General features: G+C 55.0%; 1 protein-coding gene across 1 annotated transcript in view; it reads right to left on the bottom strand.

Moving 5' to 3' along the window:
* SPIRE2 (spire type actin nucleation factor 2) overlaps nt 1-10,622 on the bottom strand; it is a 29,963-nt gene extending 19,341 nt beyond the window's left edge. The window contains exons 1-2 of the mRNA XM_036275334.1: nt 10,325-10,622; nt 1,404-1,447 (exon numbers count right to left, since the gene is read on the bottom strand). Coding sequence (XP_036131227.1) covers nt 1,404-1,447; nt 10,325-10,595 — 315 coding nt within the window. The 5' untranslated portion in view covers nt 10,596-10,622. The remainder of the gene's footprint in view (nt 1-1,403; nt 1,448-10,324) is intronic.
* Nucleotides 10,623-17,312: the final 6,690 nt, after the last annotated feature.

Genomic DNA, 17,312 nt, shown 5'->3' with positions numbered 1-17,312 from the left:
GGTGGGGTATCAGGTTGATTTACAGGCCCCCAGCACAACAGTTCCGATCAGACCCCCACCTACAAGGTTCCTTGTAAGTAGCTTCAGAATTAAGAGCAGGGGTCCTCCTTGGCGATGGCAGGTGTAAACAGCAGGGACAGCCTGGGGACACGCCCAAGAGGCAGGGCAGCATCCTGGGCTGTGGATAAGTAAGTGACCCCGAGTATCATGCAGCGGTCAAGGAGACCCACAGCCATGCAAAGCGGTGAGGGTGAGTCTTGAAAACATTGTTTCTTGCCCCCAAATTCTAGAAAACTACACAGGGCGGGGCAAAGTAGGTTCACAGTTGTTTGTGTGGAAAATAACACAATGATTAGTAAATAACAACACAAGTGTGAACTCTGCACTCACAAGTGTGAACATACTTTTGTCCCAGCCGGTACATCACGCAGTGCTCACAGCAACCCTGCAACGCGGTGTTGACACGGCCGAGGGAGGACCTAGTCATTGGCTTGATTAGGAATTGCAGCAGCTTTGGGGTGGATTTGCTATTGTTTTTAGATTCTGCATAACAGAGGATATAGCCTTGGCCTGTGCCCAACCCCCCTTAGTATTATCCCGTATTTAATATATAAATGTGAACTTCTATAAAACTGTTTTTTAAAAGACAGTGGAATGATAAACATCAAATTCAGGACGAATTACCTGGGGACAGGTGAGTGGGAGATACAGGGAAAAGTTCTGCTGCCGAGGTCTGAGTTCTGGGGGGGGTACTAGTTTTCCTCCGTGACCCCTGACCCACACCCTGCCCAACACCCTGGGCCCAGGGTGCCCACCCCATACCCTCACATCACCTTTGCTCCCTCGGGGGGTCGAAGAAGAGAAGGGGTCAGTTATCGTGGCTTCATCCTCCCTTTAGGGCCATCAAGGCTCACTGGGGTCCACACCCCCCGAGGGGACTGTCTCTCCCCCGCCCACCCTCTGGGAATAATCTGTTCATCAGGTCCCATTAATTAAGCCCTTGGAGAATTGTATCTATCCTGCCCCACAGAAACAATGGTATAATTTACATGTTTTCTAATTTACATTATATGATACATGTAGATTTTATTTTATTTTATTTTATTCTCACCTGAGGACATTTTTCCATTTTTTTTTCTCAGATGGAGTGGGAGGGCGAGAGAGGATGAGAGAGAGAGAGAGAGAAACATCGATGTGAAAGGGACACATCGAGTGGCTGCCACCCGCATGACCAACCAGGGCCGGGGACAGACTGCAACCGAGGTACATGCCCTTAGCGGGAACTGAACCCGGGTCTCTCTGGACCACAGGCTGACGCTCTAACCACTGAGCCAAACTGGCCAGGGCAATACATGTACATTTTAATATACATCAAGTAAACTTAAAAATTGTTTTAAAAGTACCTGGGCTTCCGAGCTGGCCGGTGACACCACCATTGTTGTGGGCTCTGCAGAAGAGAGAAGCAGTCAGGACACCTCACACCCCGGACCTGAGAATGGGGCCGCCCAGCCACCTTCCCCCCCAGGAACAGACAGCGGATCCCCCAAACTCTCCATCACGACGCCAGGGAGCCCACAGCGGCAGAGCCACTGGTCATTCGGACAGATGCCTACAACACCGGCTGTGGGCTGGACGCCCTGGTGTGGGGCCAGGATGGCCATTTGGCCCCTCACACAGCCAAGCGCCAGCAGCCGGGCTGGGGAAACAGCAGCACCACCGCTCTGGACTTCGGCATTTCCCCAGACTGTCCACACCTGTGTCACCGCCAGAGCCTCCAGGGGAAGCTGGGTGCTAAGCTGGGCTCTGTCCTTTATGTGACTCACAAAACACGGCACTGAGTTAGCATGTTGACACGTGGCCACTAATGTAGCCCATAACAACCTGGGAGGTGGGTGCTTCTGGTACCCTGTGCACAGGTAAGGACACGGGCCCAGAGGGATGCCACAGCTAGTAAGGGGTGTGGTGCAGGGGACCCCTGACTCTGAGCTTCCCGCTCCTGAGATGCCCCAGGGCCTCCCAAGATGCTGGGCTGGGTGACACCGGACCCAGTGCTCCTGCAGACGGTCTCGAACTCCGCAGGTAGAGCTGCACATGGTGTGAGCTTCAGCTGCCTTAAATTCCTTCCGGAATGAGGTGGGATATAAAAACACAGACCATGAAATTGTCTGCTAAGTGAACCTGCTAACTAGGCAAATATTTTCAAAATGCCATCAAGCCCCAGGAAGATTGCCAAGATAAAGGAACCTTGTGTTGGGCTGATTCACTGAAATAATGGAAAACATCCACCCCAGCGTCCGTGGGGTTAAAACAGGGAGCAGCCAGCCACAGACGGCGGCCCGCGCTGGGGTTCAGTAACAGTTTGTAGCTGCGACTGGCCGGAGGCTGGGGAAGAAATCGGACTCAGAACGAAGGTGCCTCCTGGAGGAGACCAGGGCGCCGAGTATCCTGAGGACCAAAAAGGGGGTGCAGCCAGCCTTCGGGGCTCCTTATAAACTGAGCCCATCCTTCGACCAACTGGAAGCTTTCTGGTTGGAATAATTTTAATGTGTTTGTCCCCGGCTAAAATAGTCCACATGTTAACATAAGCAAGCGCTCATGAGTCTAAGTGTGTATCAACTTGCAAGAACTTGGGGAGTCTGGGTTTTGATGAACAAGCTGCCCCTCGGTGAGGTTTGGGGCAATGAGGCGATGCCCAGCTCTCTGCACAGAGCCCGAAACACCACCTCGTGGAGGGTGGTACCATGACTCCCTCTTTACAGATGAGGAAACCGAGGCTCAGGCAGATTGAGAAGTGTAACCAAGACCACAGAGCTAATCAATGGCTGCGCTGGGACCCCGACACCAAGCACTGCCACCCTCGTACCCCACCCAGAACGCCCAGGTATAACTGAGTGGACCATCACACAGCATTGCGTGAAGGACCATATGCTTATTTAGGGAATTATCTCAGGGCAGAGCAGAGGACCCAGGCAGAGGCAGATGCAGCAGCTGGGACCGAGGGGCCGATGCCACATTGAGGTGGTGCTGGACCCAGGAGCGGGGACACCTGGTGCCCTCACCTCTCTGTCCCTGGAGGGACGCACGCCCTTGCCAAGGTGTACTGGAGAAGTAAGCCTGACCGGTTTCCTTTGTATGAAATAACAAATGAGGAGACATCAAGAAGCTATGGAGTTTTCTTTGAAGTGATCCTCTGTCATAGCAGCAGGAGATAAGTCTATTTAGAGAGGTCTGTGGGGACTGCGGCCTGGGGTTCCCTAGAGCAGCTTCAAGAGGAAGTACCTGCCTGGCGGGCGGGTGGTGGGAGGGGGGTCACCTGGCAGCCTCAGCCCCCATCTGTCGGGGTGGTGGGGTGGCAGGGGAGTAAGGAGCACTGTTCAGGCCAGGTTCCTACCCACCTCTGCCCCCTGTGGTTGTGGCTCTGGGGTCTCGCCTGCCTGACCTCATCGCCTCACCTGCAGGCTGAGATGACACCTGCCAACCTAACTCAAAGAACAAGCGACGTAAGGAGGGCAGACCCTTCCTGGGACACGATGCCCTGCCAGGATGTGGAGAGTGTGACCAGCGTGATGATGATGGCGGCAGAGCCACCAGGGCCTCCTGCCCAGGGCTGCTTAGGCTTGGGGTCAGGGCCGGCAATGGCCTTGCGGGAGCCCCACCCATCTGGAGAGGCTGACCGCAGCCGGGGCTACACAGGCTCCCCCAGGCTGGACCCCCGGGGTCTTAAATACTGACAGTGACTGAAGACAACTATGGCAGAGCAGCCTCAAGCCCAGCGGCCACAGCAGCAGGACAGACGGAGGCCATGCCGGCTAGAGGGACATGGCCCTCTCCCACTCAGAGCTGGTGGCAGATGACAACCCCAAGGACAGCAGCCTGCCACACCTCCCAGAATTACAGCTGGCCTCTGACTTGGCCGGTGACACCTACAGCCACACCTGGCTGCGTCCTTCCTCACAGCGAAACACTACAAACACACAGAGGACCCCGGGCAGCCACTAAGAAGGAGGAGGCGTCCGTTGTAATGGGACAAGCTGAGCACCCTTTCAAGGGAAGTCGCAGAGGGTGCCCTCTGTATTTGGAGGGTGTGTATACCGGCCTTCTGCCAGGAGGAGGCTCTAACTGTGTTCCCGTCACACTGTGAATTTGGAGCCTTTGATGTGATGTGGGATCAAGAAACTAATTTCTGTGTGAGAGGGAGCAGGGGACAGCGCAGCGTCACCTCCCCAAGCACCGCTACAGCTAGCCTCTGCAGGGGAGCAGGGCTTGGGGTCGGACAACCTGCGTGCTGTAGCGCGACACCCTCCGCGGAGCCTCCTCTTACAAAACACAGCCTCGCCCACCCAGGTTACTGCAGAGATTAAGCAAAAACACACCGAGTCTGGCATCTCGTAAACTACCAATAAATGTTCGTTCCATCAGGAAACAAATTTTACTACTCAAATTAAGGAACGCCCTAGACCAAACCCCGATCTCCAGGAACGACCTGGTGAAGAAGGCAGGGAGGGAAGACGCCCACTGAAACCAGGACCTGAAACCGTGTGTTTGTTTAGCAAACACAGGGAGCTCTTTGGGTCAAAGGCATCCCGAGGTTTATGGTGTGGCCGCCACCCCCCACTTCACTTCCGCCAGTGCCTCAGGGTGGGTGAGATCAACTCACGTGCTGTGCCAGGGCTCACCTGTCACCCTGGGAGCACGAACCCAGGGCCACCAGGAACCAAGTCAATTCGTGGAGGCAGAATCTGGGAGATGTGCGCTGGCCAGAGGGTGTCTCACACCCCAAGCAATACACACTCCGCTCTGCCCCTTCACAAAGCCCAGAAAGGGACATGTGACATTCCACTCAGCAATGACAACTCCCTTGAGCTTCCTGGGTGCTTTCCAGGGACTCTCTCCCGTAGCCCTCACTGTCACCCCACAGTGCAGCCCAGAGAGGATGAGGACTTGCCCAAGGTCACCAGGCTGAGATTCAACCCCCGCTAGCCTGGCTGTCCCATGACTTGACCCCTCACTGACCATCAGACTCATCCTAGTACTGAGGGGTTCCAGCAATGGTGGGGTAACCCCTTGTCAAGGTGTGGCCCAGGGGACCCACACACAGACCAGTGGTCCCAAAGTGGGTCCTGGGACCCGCGGCATCAGCATCTTTGGGATCTTGTCAGAAACGCGTGTTCAGGCCCACTCCAGACCTGGGCAGAATCAGACACTCCGGGGTGGGGCCCGTGCTCTGTGTGCCTGTGTCTGACACGCCCACCAGTGTGAAAACTGCCTCTGGAAAGTGTTGGAGCGATATCCTTCCTGAACCCGTGTTCCGCTGAGGCTGCTGGTGGAGAAAGTGTCCTTCCCCCCCGCTGGCTTTGTCCTCTGTGGTGGACAGAACACTGGCCCCTGCCTCTCCGTGTCCCAACCCCAGGACCTGTGCACACAACCTGTTACACTGCAGGGGACTTGAAGGAACAAGGTTCCCGACCATCTGACCTTAAGGCAAAGAATACCCTGGATTTCTGACCTCTGACTGCAAGAGAATGAATCTGTGTTTTTACATAAATTTGTGTAATTTGGCCTGGCCTGTGTGGCTCGTTGAATTGAGTATCGTCCCATGGACTTCGAGGTCCCGGTTCGATTCCCGGTCAGGGCACGTGCCTGGGTTGCAGGCTTCATTCCCAGAGAGGGGTGTGCAGGAGGCAACCGATGGATGTTTCTCTCTCACATCAAGGTTTCTCTCTCTCTCTAAAAAAAATCAATAAAAACTTACTAAAAATAAAAAAGTAAAAACATTTTTTTTTTTTCCATTTTCTGCTCAGATAGAGCGGGAGGGAGAGAGAGGAAGAGAGAGAGAGAGAGAAACATCGATGTAAAGGGACACATCGAGTGGCTGCCACCCGCACAACCAACCAGGGCCGGGGACAAACTGCAACCGAGGTACGTGCCCTTAGCGGGAACCGAACCCGGGTCTCTCTGGACCGCAGGCCGATGCTCCAACCGCTGAGCCAAACCGGCCAGGGCAGTAAAAACATTTTTTTAAAAAACTTGTATAATTTGTTACCGAAGCTAGAGAAAACTCTTACACCTGCTCTTCAACTGTCCCACTGTCTCTTACTGTCCAATTCCTGGGGAGAGGCTGGGACACCAACGCCCTTGAGTGGGGACAGGTGTGCCAACACCAAGTGGACGGGGGTGCCAGACGGAGCTGAAGACAGCGAGGGCACTTCCTCCACGTGCCCTGGGCTCACCTCAGGCTGATTTGCCTGATCACCGGGACACCACCTCCAGGGAGCCTTCCTGGACACTAACCTACCTCTGAGGAATCTAACAGGATCCAAGCGAAACCCTCGTGTCTTCCTGCGGCCGATACTCACTGGCATATTTGCTTAAATGACCACATCCCTGGACCAGACCAACCAGTGTTACAGTGCCGCCTTTGTGGGCCCCTTGTACCTGGGGTGGGGGAGGGGTGGGCATTTGCACACAGAGGGTGGCGGGTGGGCCAGCCGGGGCAGCCACACAGGCGTCTCCACAGAGAGCACGGCTGGCCAAACTGCCTTGCTGTGAGGTCACGCTTGCTCGGAGGAGAGACTGAGCCAGGAATGCTGTCTGCAAACACCCAGCTGGTGCCTGCCCAGAGCCTGCGCCCTCCCACACACACAGCGACCAGGCCCTCACCACACCTGCTGCCCACCAGCACCTTCAGCTCCGCACCCATTCTCTGAGGGGAAACTGGGTGTCCTCTGGATGGAGGATGTTTTACACCATCAAATAACGTGCACAGGGGACAGCAGCCCATCCTGGTCAGGGTTCGAGTGCGTGAACCTGCACCCATGTATGTCTGTGTGTGTGCATGTCTATGTTTTCTGTGTGTGCGCACGAATGTGTCTGTCTCTGTGTATGTGCATGCCTGTGTGTGTGACTGTGTGTGCATGTGTGTCTGTGTGTACGCACACACGTGTGTCTGTCTCTGTGTGTCTGTGACTGTGTATACGTGTGCTTCCTGGGCCCAGGGTGATGTAAAATCCCTACTGATATTCCCCACTCAGTGCTCTCGGCCAGACACAGGCCACCACCCCCCATTATGGAGGAGAAATGGGGTACCAGTGAGATGCCTGCTCTTCAGCACTGCTCTGCTTCTAGCCATGGGGCTGGGGGTTAAAGGTGGGAGGAGACTTCCCAGCCCCATGGTGCTCACGACACAGGGGTGCCAGGTCCAGTGCAGGACACACTGAGTGTCTGTGTTTGCAGAGCTTTGTGCCCTCACAACACAGGCTGTGCAGGGAGCTGCCTGCAGCAGTCTCAGCCTGGACACTGCAGTGCTTGAGGGTCAGCCGCCTCAGGTCTACAGGCAGAGGTGAGGAGCAGGAGGGGCCAGGAGGGACAGGTGGGACCTGGCAGACAGACCATGTGAGGCACTCAAGGGTCTGAAGAGTGGGGCCCGGAAAACGTTTGAGCATAAAAACTGACAAGAAAAGTCAGAAAAGTAGGGCAGTGTGTAGACTGGCAGAAGGAGAATGGAGAAGTGGAGGGAAAAGATGAGGGATGGGCTCACCTGTGTCAGCACCACACCCCACTGTGGAGAACCCAGGGCCTGCAAGAAGTCTCACCAGCAAATGAAGGCCGGGAAGGGGGGGTCTCTCCATCCCGGTGACAGCCAAGCCCTGTACCAGGTGGACAAATGCCACTGAAAGCATCCCAGGGTCACCCGATCATTGACCGAGCTGCACTTAAGATCTGAGCTTTGCCTCAGGCAATGGCTCAGCACAGCGATGCAGAGGACGCCTGGTGAGTTTCTGCCTCCATTAAAAAAAAAAAAAAAAAGCCTTTCCTATCAGGAGGCTCAATAATGGCCTCTTAAAAATAACTTCCCGTTAACAAGTTTTCTACTTTCCCACTTAAAAAAAAAAAAAAAGGACCTTCCAAGCAATTATGAAGAGGTCGTCAGACTCAATTAAAGATTAGGAAGCTGATTCTTGTCAGCCCTCCCAGGCAGCTGGGGAGAAGGGTTCCCACTGGCATATTAACATACTCTTATTCGTTCCCTCAAGGATGGTTGCGTTTTGTGGTTGATTTCTTGAAAGATATTATAAACACTTATTTATCCTGAGGACGTTTTCCTGGTTGCTGTTCACAGTGAGAAACAACCGTGCTGCTTCCCGCGCACTCAGGGACCATCACCGACCATCAAGGGCCCCACAGACGGCTGGTGCACAGCTGGTCTGGAGTCCCAGCTGGTTCGTGAGAGGTCAGCGAGGACAGAGAAGAAAGTTCAGGCAATCCATTTTCCTTCATCTCGGAAAGGCAGCAAGTCATTAACCTCATCCACCCTTATGAGACATGTTTATGAACAGAACAAAAAGATCGTATCGACTGGAAAATGAAATTGGTCTCCTTGGTGTCATGAGCTGGAACCTCCCCATAGAAGTCAACACAGGGCAGCTACGCGTGAGCTTTGAACCCCAGCCCGGATATCCAGTTGAGCTGTGAGCATAGAGACAGCAGGAAGTGCTACTGGGTCTGCAGTGACCAGGAAGAAGGGGCTGGTACGTTCCTGGGGGCTGGAGAGACGGAGAGTCCCTGACCACTGTCCTTTTGGTACAGTTTGGAGAGTACTTATAAGAAACACAGTGTGACTCCCTCACCAATAGACGGATACACTGTGCATTTCTGCTCTAACCAGCTGCTGGCAAACTACTTACCACCCTGTGCCTCAGTTTCCCCATTATTAAAATCAGAGGGTCAGCCCTGGCCAGTTTGGCTCAGCGGTTGAGTGTCGGCCTGCGGACCAGAGTGTCCCGGGTTCGCTTCCCGCTAGGGGCACATACCACAAAAATAAAATAAAATAAAATCAGAGGGTCAGACCAAGCAGGCCCCTACGGTCCTGTCCTGTGGTGCCAGGAGCCAGACCCTGGGTTATATTATCTCCAGGGGCGGAGCCGGGGCACAGGGATGGTGTTTTAATAAGGAAAATACAGCTTCAGGAGCAATGATCCTTGTGAATGTGTGAGTCCAGGGCTTCGTAGAAGAGAGGAGGTCTTGGTGCACAGGACTCGTAGCCCAACCTCTGAGGACAGTGTACCACGCGCTGAACCCAAGCCCTGGCACTTTCTGTGTGACCTTGGGTGAGCCTGAGCCTCTGCTCCCTGTAGGAATACCATGCAATACCACCTCTTATGATTTTCACCTGTCAAGTGTATCGGTGCTTTCTGTGCAAAATAAAGCCGCTCACAGGAGTCCCACAGCAGCAGGAGATGGAAGCAGGGCACAGGGATGAGGAGAAACAGAGCCATAGTTCCCTGGGTGGGGCTCAGCAGACCCCTCCATTCCTGTCCCTTCCTCCTAGCTTTGCCCTGGTCCTTCCCAGTCCTCTGTGGCGCCAGCCCTGAGGATCTCAGCAAACCCACAGCTCTCAGGACTGGAGAGGGTCCAGCTTCCCCCAACACACACAGCGGCCTTTGTGCTTTCCACAGGGTGTCAGCTTTGGGGTAATGCCATTACATACTCCAGTATTTAGGTTCCCCAGGGAAGAAAACAACTTTTTCCTTAAAGAGGCAAAAAGTCACCGAACCTCGCCATTCTGAATAGACTCCAAATACCTGTCGAGGGCTTAACTGTTGGTTCTTGTGGAGGATTAAGAGCAGAAAAACTAAGTTGTCTCGCAAGTTCTACACCTCCTCCCGGTTCTCTGCTGAAACCAGGAAATGGGTGGCAATTCGGCACAGTCCTCCTCCTCACCCTCTCACACCGAAAAAGACCTCAAGGAGGACATTGGTTCCTCTCCTGCCCAAGGCACGAGTGCCACAAGGATCCCGCCACGAGTCACTGGGAGGAAGAGACAACGGCCTGAGGGCTGCGGACCCGGAGCAGGGGGGAGGACTCCATCTCTCCATCGAAGAGACTCAGCCATCAAGTCCAACTTCCTCTCCTCTGAAGCAAACATACCCGACCGCAAGCAGCTCCCCAAAGCACCTGCCCGTGACGTGAGGAGGTGGGCTCCAGGTTGGGGGAAGGGGTCCAGGAAAGGGAGGGGCCTCCCAGATTGGGGGAGAGGAGGCTTGCAGGTAGGGCGAGGGAAGCACGGGGCGGAGCAGAGGACTTCCAGGTCCAGCAGAAGGAGCAGGCGGAGGGGCCCTCCTATCCAGCAGAGAGAGGGGTCAAGAAGGGGCGCCGGTCCGGCAGAGAGAGGGTGGGGAGAGGGGAGCGCACGCCGAGCGAGGAGGAGGGAGGGAGGCAGGGGAGGGAGTCGCAGCCTCACCCCCAGGAACGACGCCGGCCCAGCCCCTCGGCGTCCCACCCTCCGCGCCGCCAGAGCGCCCGGCCACACCCCCGCCGGCCTCACCCGCGTCGCCGGGCTCCGGCCTCGCGCTGACCGAGCCGTCCCTGCGCAGGAGGATGTCCGCCGTGTCCCGGATGCGCCGCCGGCCGCCCGGCGCGCCCCGCAGCCCGCGGCAGCCCTGGAAGCACACGGCCCACGCCTGCTCCTCGTTGATGGGCTGCTCGTACGCCTTCAGCACCTCCTCCAGGGACAGCTCCCACGGCTCGGGCCGCCCGCCGCCCGCCGCCAGCTCCCCGGCCGCCGCGTCCCCGCCGGAGCTGCCAGCCCGGGCCATGGCCGCCCCATCATCGCCCGCTGCGCGCCCAGCCGGTTTCCATAACAGCCGCGCCGGGACGGCCGACGCACCCGCCGAGCGCGGGGGGCGGATCCCGCGCCTCCGGCCGCTGCTTTGTCATCCTGGAGGCCCCGCCCCGAGCGCGCGGCGCAGGTGAGGGCGGGAGGGAGGGGCGGCCCGGGGAGGGAGGGGCCCGGGGAGGGAGGGAGGGGGCGGGAGAGGGGCAGAGTCAGGGGAAGAGGCGCGAGGAACCGGGAGCCGGGGGGCGCACGGTCGGGCCAGAGAAAGGGGCGGGGGGAACGGGAAGGCTGCGAGGTGCAGACCCGGGCCGGGGGTGGGGTTGTGAGGAAGTAGGGGAGCGCTGGGGGTTACGCAGGGCCGCGAAGAGGGGCGGCGGGCATCCAGACGCGGTTCCCCCCGCCGCGGCGCTCCCGGGAAAGCCAGACGGCGGGCACCCACGCCCGGCTCCCACAGGCGTACTGGGCCGACATCCAGCCCAAAACACACTCCAGTGTGTGCGGGGCCTGGGGTACGTCTGACGCTAGAATGCGGGAGGGAGCCAGGAGGACCAGCCCCGCCCCAACACACACGACGCCAGCTGTGGCCACAGTGAAGGGCCTGCTGCCAAGGTGACCTCTGGAGATGACTTCGGGGTGATGAGAGGAGGGAGGCCTCGGGGTATGCAGCACTTAATAAATGGCCCCTTGCCCAGCTGGTGTGGCTCAGGGGTTGAGTGTCGACCCGGCACCAGGAGGTCGCTGGTTCCATTCCCGGTCGGGGCACATGCCCAGGTTGTGGGCCAAATCCCCGTGGGGGGCGTGCAGGAGGCGGCCAGTCAATGTTCTCTCTCATCGATGTCTCCATCTCTCTCTCTCCCTTCCTCTCTCTCTAAAATCAATAAAGATAAAATAATAAATGGCCCCTTGCAGGAGGAGATGAGTCTGCGTTAAATGCTCTACTGTCTCCAGGAAAAATTGAGTCTCGGTTCACAATGGGTGAGACGCACCAGCTCTCACCCTGGCGGAGGGGTGACACCCGAGTACCCAGAAAGCTTTATCCAGGCTAATCCTGAAACCTCAGCAGCCATGGTTTTACATGGTCAGAATAACAGCCAGAATGCAATTGAAGAGTAAAGGTCAATAAGGCAGTGGGTCCCAGCCTGGATTCCCTGGGAGCACAAAATTCAGAGTCCTGGAGCCTTCTCCCAGCTGGGGTGACGCAGAATTCTGAAGTTCCCTGGTGATTCTGAACAGAATCACGCAATACCGTGATCTCACCTCATTTGAAGGAGACTTGGGGTAGGGGCCTTACTGTCAGATAATGCCATCTGGATTTTCAGTCTTCACACAAAAGGAGTTTGGCCCAAGTTGCTATATTTCGTAGCTGGGCAGCTTCCAGTTCTCTCAGCTTACACGGCCAAAATAACAGCATTAACACCTTGGAGATGGGGCAGGTGGCACATGTGCTGCCCCCTGAATAAATGGTGCGAAGAACCTGGGACTCGGGTGACTCTTCCTACCTAATCTCACACACGCACAGTTGTCAATAGAGGGAAGGGAGAAACTTCAGAGTCTGCCTTAGAACAGCAGCATTAAGGCCCCTTCAGTGTCTGCACAGTGGTTGGAGGGAAGTCCCTCCTGACTCACATCACACAAAGCCAGCATGTGTTCTGAGGAACCGTCCTCCCCCGGCCTGGTGAGCTGGCTCCTGATGGACTCATGCAACAGGTAGTTTCTGTTTCCGACTCCGTGGGAATAAAGACTTCCATCTGCGACACCTTTCGTGTGTGTGTGTGTGTGGGGGGGGGTGCTCCCACGGCAGGCCAGGCCACCTTTCCCCCTCCTGGCTGTCCGGAGCACCTCAGGCCAGACGACCCTGCCACCGTGCAGTGACTGGGCAGAGAAGGTGGAAACTACCCTGATTGGAAGCTGGTTGGGTCATAGCAAGAAGTACCTCTCCTTTGGTCCTGGGTTTTGGCACCACACATAAAAGTACCTTCCCTGTTCTTCAAAGGACCTCATATTTCCCTAACTGACGACGTTGTTTTAGGATCTTATTTGATGAGCAGGGGCCTTGTTAAGGACCTGCTGACAACTCACACCTGACTGACCCAGAGGCCCTTGAAGTCACCTGTGTAAGGGGTATAGCACCCTTTCTGATCTGGCATTGATAATTTTTTTTTTTTTTTAGGGATCCCTGAGCATGTTGCAAGACATCAGCTAGCGAGATTTAGAACACTGGGTTTTCCAGAAGTTTTGTTTTGTTTTGTTTTGTTTTAATTTTTAGAGAGAGAGGAAGGGAGAGAGAGATGGAAACATGGATGTGAGAGAGAAACATGGATTGGCTGCCTCCTGCACGCCCCCTACTGGCGACTGAGCCTACAACTGGGGCATGTGCCCTGACCAGGGACTGAAACTGGACCCCTTAGTTCATGGGATGACCCTCAGTCCACTGAGCCACACCAGCTGTGGCACTGAAAGTTTTTTTTTAATCCTCACCCGAGAATATTTTTCCATTTATCTTCAGACAGAGTGGGAGGGAGGGAGAGAGAGAGAGAGAGAGAGAGAGACATCGATGTGAGAGAGACACATCGATTGGTTGCCTCCCACAAGCCCTGACCAGGGTGGGGCACCAAACCACAACCGAGGTACATGCCCTTGACTGGAATCGAACCCACGACTCTTTGGTCCCCAGGCCGATGCTCTAACTGCTGAGCCAAACCGGCCAGGGACACTAAAAAGTCTTTAAAATTAGGTTTTACTTTCCTGTCTCTTGGTATCTGAAGGTTTGCCCCCCTGGCCATGACCACAGTGAAGAAGCAGAAGCATCAGTCAGTTCTCTAGATGCTCCTAGAAAGTGTGTCTTTTCCTCTAGGTCATTTACCCACATGTCTCCCCAGAAAGTACCACAGGGACCTAGAAATAGACCTAAGGTGAGAAGTGAGCCCGGCATTGCCCAAGGGTGGGGGTGGCAGGAGAGGGATTCCAGTCTTGTGGACTGAATTGCACTGGAAGAGAAAACTGGTCACATTGGCCCACGGCTCTGGGTTCTGGCTGGTTGGTGGGAGCTTTGAATACGATGATAAGTGCCACCCATTTGTCACCCATTCTTCCTTCGGCTGGGTCCCAAGCACTGCCCACATTTTGGGCTATTCAGACTGAGGCTCTACCATGAGGAACTCATGTGGGTGAGCTGCTGGTTGGGCTGCACGCCAAGGGGAGGGCCATGCCTACTTCTCACACGTGAGCATGGCGTACGGGGGAAATGGGTTAGTCCCCGATGACAATGGCACTAGGGTTCAAACATGGAGCTGTTTGTCTACGAAATAGGATCAGAATCACAGATACGTTCGTTCTTCCGTAACTTGAACTTGCCAGTTGGATTTTAGAAATAGACACTATTTCTGGCTGTTATGGAGGCACATGGTAGAATCGATCGAGGTCAATCATTAACTTGGCTTGGAAAGCTCTGGAGCAAGGTCATTTCTACAGTTACGGGATCCTCTGCAGCCTGCTCCTAAAACACGCGTTCTTCATACTTCACTTGTAGTGCACGAGGAAACCCCAGGGGCGAGACGTTACCCATCACTGTGGGCTTGGGGACAGAACAGAAACGTTTAGTCCTTGGAATTGGAGAATCACTTTTATTAAGTTATCACATTAGCAGAGATACTCCCCCAAATACTTAACTTATGGTGTAGGATGTTGTTCACACATACTTGCTGAGCGCTGGACACTGATGTCACATGCCTGGAAAAGACCCATGAAAACCCAAACTGGCTGCCCCCCCCCCCCCCGTTCTTAGCAGGAAACAGCACAAAGGAGCACCTTCCCTACAGGCGGGTGAGGGCTACAGGGGCTTGATGTGAAGGGAACCCCGCTGATTGTGTCTCCCATGCGCTGTGCTTGGTGTTTGCAGGGAGCTGTGATGGTCCGCATCATGGCCATGCAGTCAGAGGGCGGTGGCTCAGACTGCACTAGACCATAGATTAAAAAGCTAGAGGACCATAACTTTAGCTTCCTGGAGGCCGATAGGATACATTGGGTCTGGATCTCCAGGTGCGCCATGAAGGCGGTTACACGATTCCAGGAGGGGCGTGCAGGGCTCCAGGATCCCAGGTGGCGTAGTGAGGACACTGTGTACTGAGACAAAGGTCAGAGTGAGTCAGGTACGTGGGCACCTGGGTTTACGATCAAAGACAGTTTGAGATGGACGGCCTGTGGACGCCCCTGGACACGGCAGACGGCTTCAGCTGCACACACATCAGCTGTGCAGAGAGGAGCCAGGCTCTCTGGTCCCCTTGCTGATTCCACTTCAGATCGAAAAGCAGGTCGGCTTCCCCCGAGGGATCTGGGCACACCGAGGGCAGTGAGCAGCCAGGCCCCCGTCGCTATGACTCAGAGGCCCTGAATGCCCTCTTTGTCCGGCTCCTCTCGGCGAGGCAGGGCTCAGGGGTCCGGGAGGAAAAACTGAAATGTGAGAGGCCGTGGTTTTGTGCGTTAGGTTTATTTTGGGATAATGATAAAGGCCACGAATCCCAAGGGATGCCATAGAGCCAGGCGGTGCTCCGTGTCTGAATGGGAGCCCAGAACGGCTCCCAGGGAAGGTTTCTAGGCTGGTGCTGGAGAAGGTGAGGAGGGAGAGGAGATGCCGAGCACAGGACGGACAAGGTCCCAGAGCTGGGCCAGGATGGTGAGGGTACGCCTCAGAGGACCACGCCAGATGGGGCTGTCCTGTGTGGGGCAGGACGGGGAGAGGGGAGCTTAGGAGTTGCTCACCCTGGAGTTCCTGATCGGGAGTGGAGCAAACACTGAGGAAATGCTTTGCTTCCCATGGAAGATGTTGGAGGTGTTTACAAAGTCGGAGTTTTTGAACAGGGAACACACAGTGGTTAGGACCAAGCGGAACACTTTCCAAGTGCATTGCTCACACACAGCTGTAAGGACAGGACGTGCCCACGCCTTCCTCACGGCCGCGCTGAAGCCCGTTTACATCAGTGACATCTCTGCGGAAGTATAGAAATCACGACCAGCCTGTGTTGGCTCACTTGACATAGTTTGACGTTCATGCAGTGGCCCCAGACATGGTCCCTGTCACCGTCTTCTGTTTATCATTCGGGAGATGTGGTGTACTCACTACAAACTCACATGTCCTTTTTACACAGGGAGCAGCACCCTGTTCAGCCTGTCCTGTGCTTTGTCACTCGTCAGTGTGGGGGTGGGGGTGCTTGTATCAGGTGTGGGGTGTCTGTGACCTACCGGTGGGCAGGTAAGTAGCTTAAGCTCCCCCAAGGACAGGGTCTTGTTGGCACCTCGGGCCTTGTAAGAGAAGTGGTACTGACCCTCTAACAGGTATGCAGTGTAGATTCTAAGAAATGGACTTGCGCCCTGGCCAGTTTGGCTCAGCGGTTAGAGCGTCAGCCCACGGACCAGAGAGTCCAGGGTTCGGTTCCTGCTAAGGGCACGTACCTCGGTTGTGGTTTGTCCCTGGCTCCGGTTGGGGTCGTGTGGGTGGCAACCACTTGATGTGCCTCTCTTTTTTTTTTTATCCTCACCCGAGGACATTTTTCCATCTTTTGCTCAGGTAGAGTGGGAGGGAGAGAGAGGAACAGAGAGAGAGAGAGAAACATCGATGTGAAAGGGACACATTGAGTGGCTGCCACCTGCACGACCGACCAGGGCCAGGGACAAACTGCAACCGAGGTACGCGCCCTTAGCGGGAACCGAACCCAGGTCTCTCAGGACCGCAGGCCGACGCTCTAACCGCTGAGCCAAACCGGCCAGGGCAAAAATAGGATCTTATTTTTTTTGGTATGTGCCCCTAGCGGGAACCGAACCCAGGACTCTCTGGTCCGCATGCCAATGCTCAACCACTGAGCCAAACTGGCCAGGGTTGATGTGCCTCTCTTGAATCGATGTTTCTCTCTCTCTCTTCCTCCCTCTCTCCCTCCTGCTCTATCTGAAGATAAATGCAAAAACAAAAACAAAAAAAAGACCTCAGGTGAGGATAAAAAAAAGAAATGGACTTGCTAGGTCCAAGGGTATATGAACTTGTTATTTTTTATTTAGTTAGTTAGTTTATCCTCACCCAAGGATATTTTTCCATTTATTTATTTATGTATTTATTTATTTTAGAGAATGAAAAGGAGGGATGAGGGAGAGAGAGAGAAACATTGATGTGAAACAGACACATTGATTGGTTGCCTCCTGCACGACCCCGATCAGGGCCAGGGATCAAAACTGCAACCCAGGTATGTGCCCTTGACTGGGAATCAAACCCTCGACCCTTTGTTCCACCAGCCAACATTCTAACTGCTGAACCAAACAGGCCAAGACATGAAGATTTTTTTTTTTTCTACTTATCTTTAGATAGAGTGGGAGGGAGGGAGAAAGAGGAACAGACAGAGAGAGAGAAAAACATCGATGTGAGAGAGAGACATCGACTGGTTGCCTCTGCATGACCCTGACCAGGGCTGGGACTAAACTGCAACCGAGGTACGTGCCCTTGGCCAAAGTTGAACCCTCAACCCTTTGGTCCTTGGGCTGATTCTAACCACTGACCCACACCGACCAGGACTGGAGATTTTCTTTATTTCTGTTCCCATGTTCTTGTCTCTCATAGTTTTCTTTGGTAATTTTTTTTCCTTTATTGGTTTTAGAGAGAGAAGAAGAGAGAGGGAGAGAGGGATAGAAACATCGATTGGCCGCCTCCTGCATG

This window comes from Molossus molossus, unplaced genomic scaffold, assembly GCF_014108415.1.
Source record: "Molossus molossus isolate mMolMol1 unplaced genomic scaffold, mMolMol1.p scaffold_m16_p_21, whole genome shotgun sequence".
NCBI lineage: Eukaryota > Metazoa > Chordata > Mammalia > Chiroptera > Molossidae > Molossus > Molossus molossus.
The sequence above is the reverse complement of the archived record's forward strand: the minus strand, read 5'-3'. Positions and strand labels throughout refer to the sequence as shown.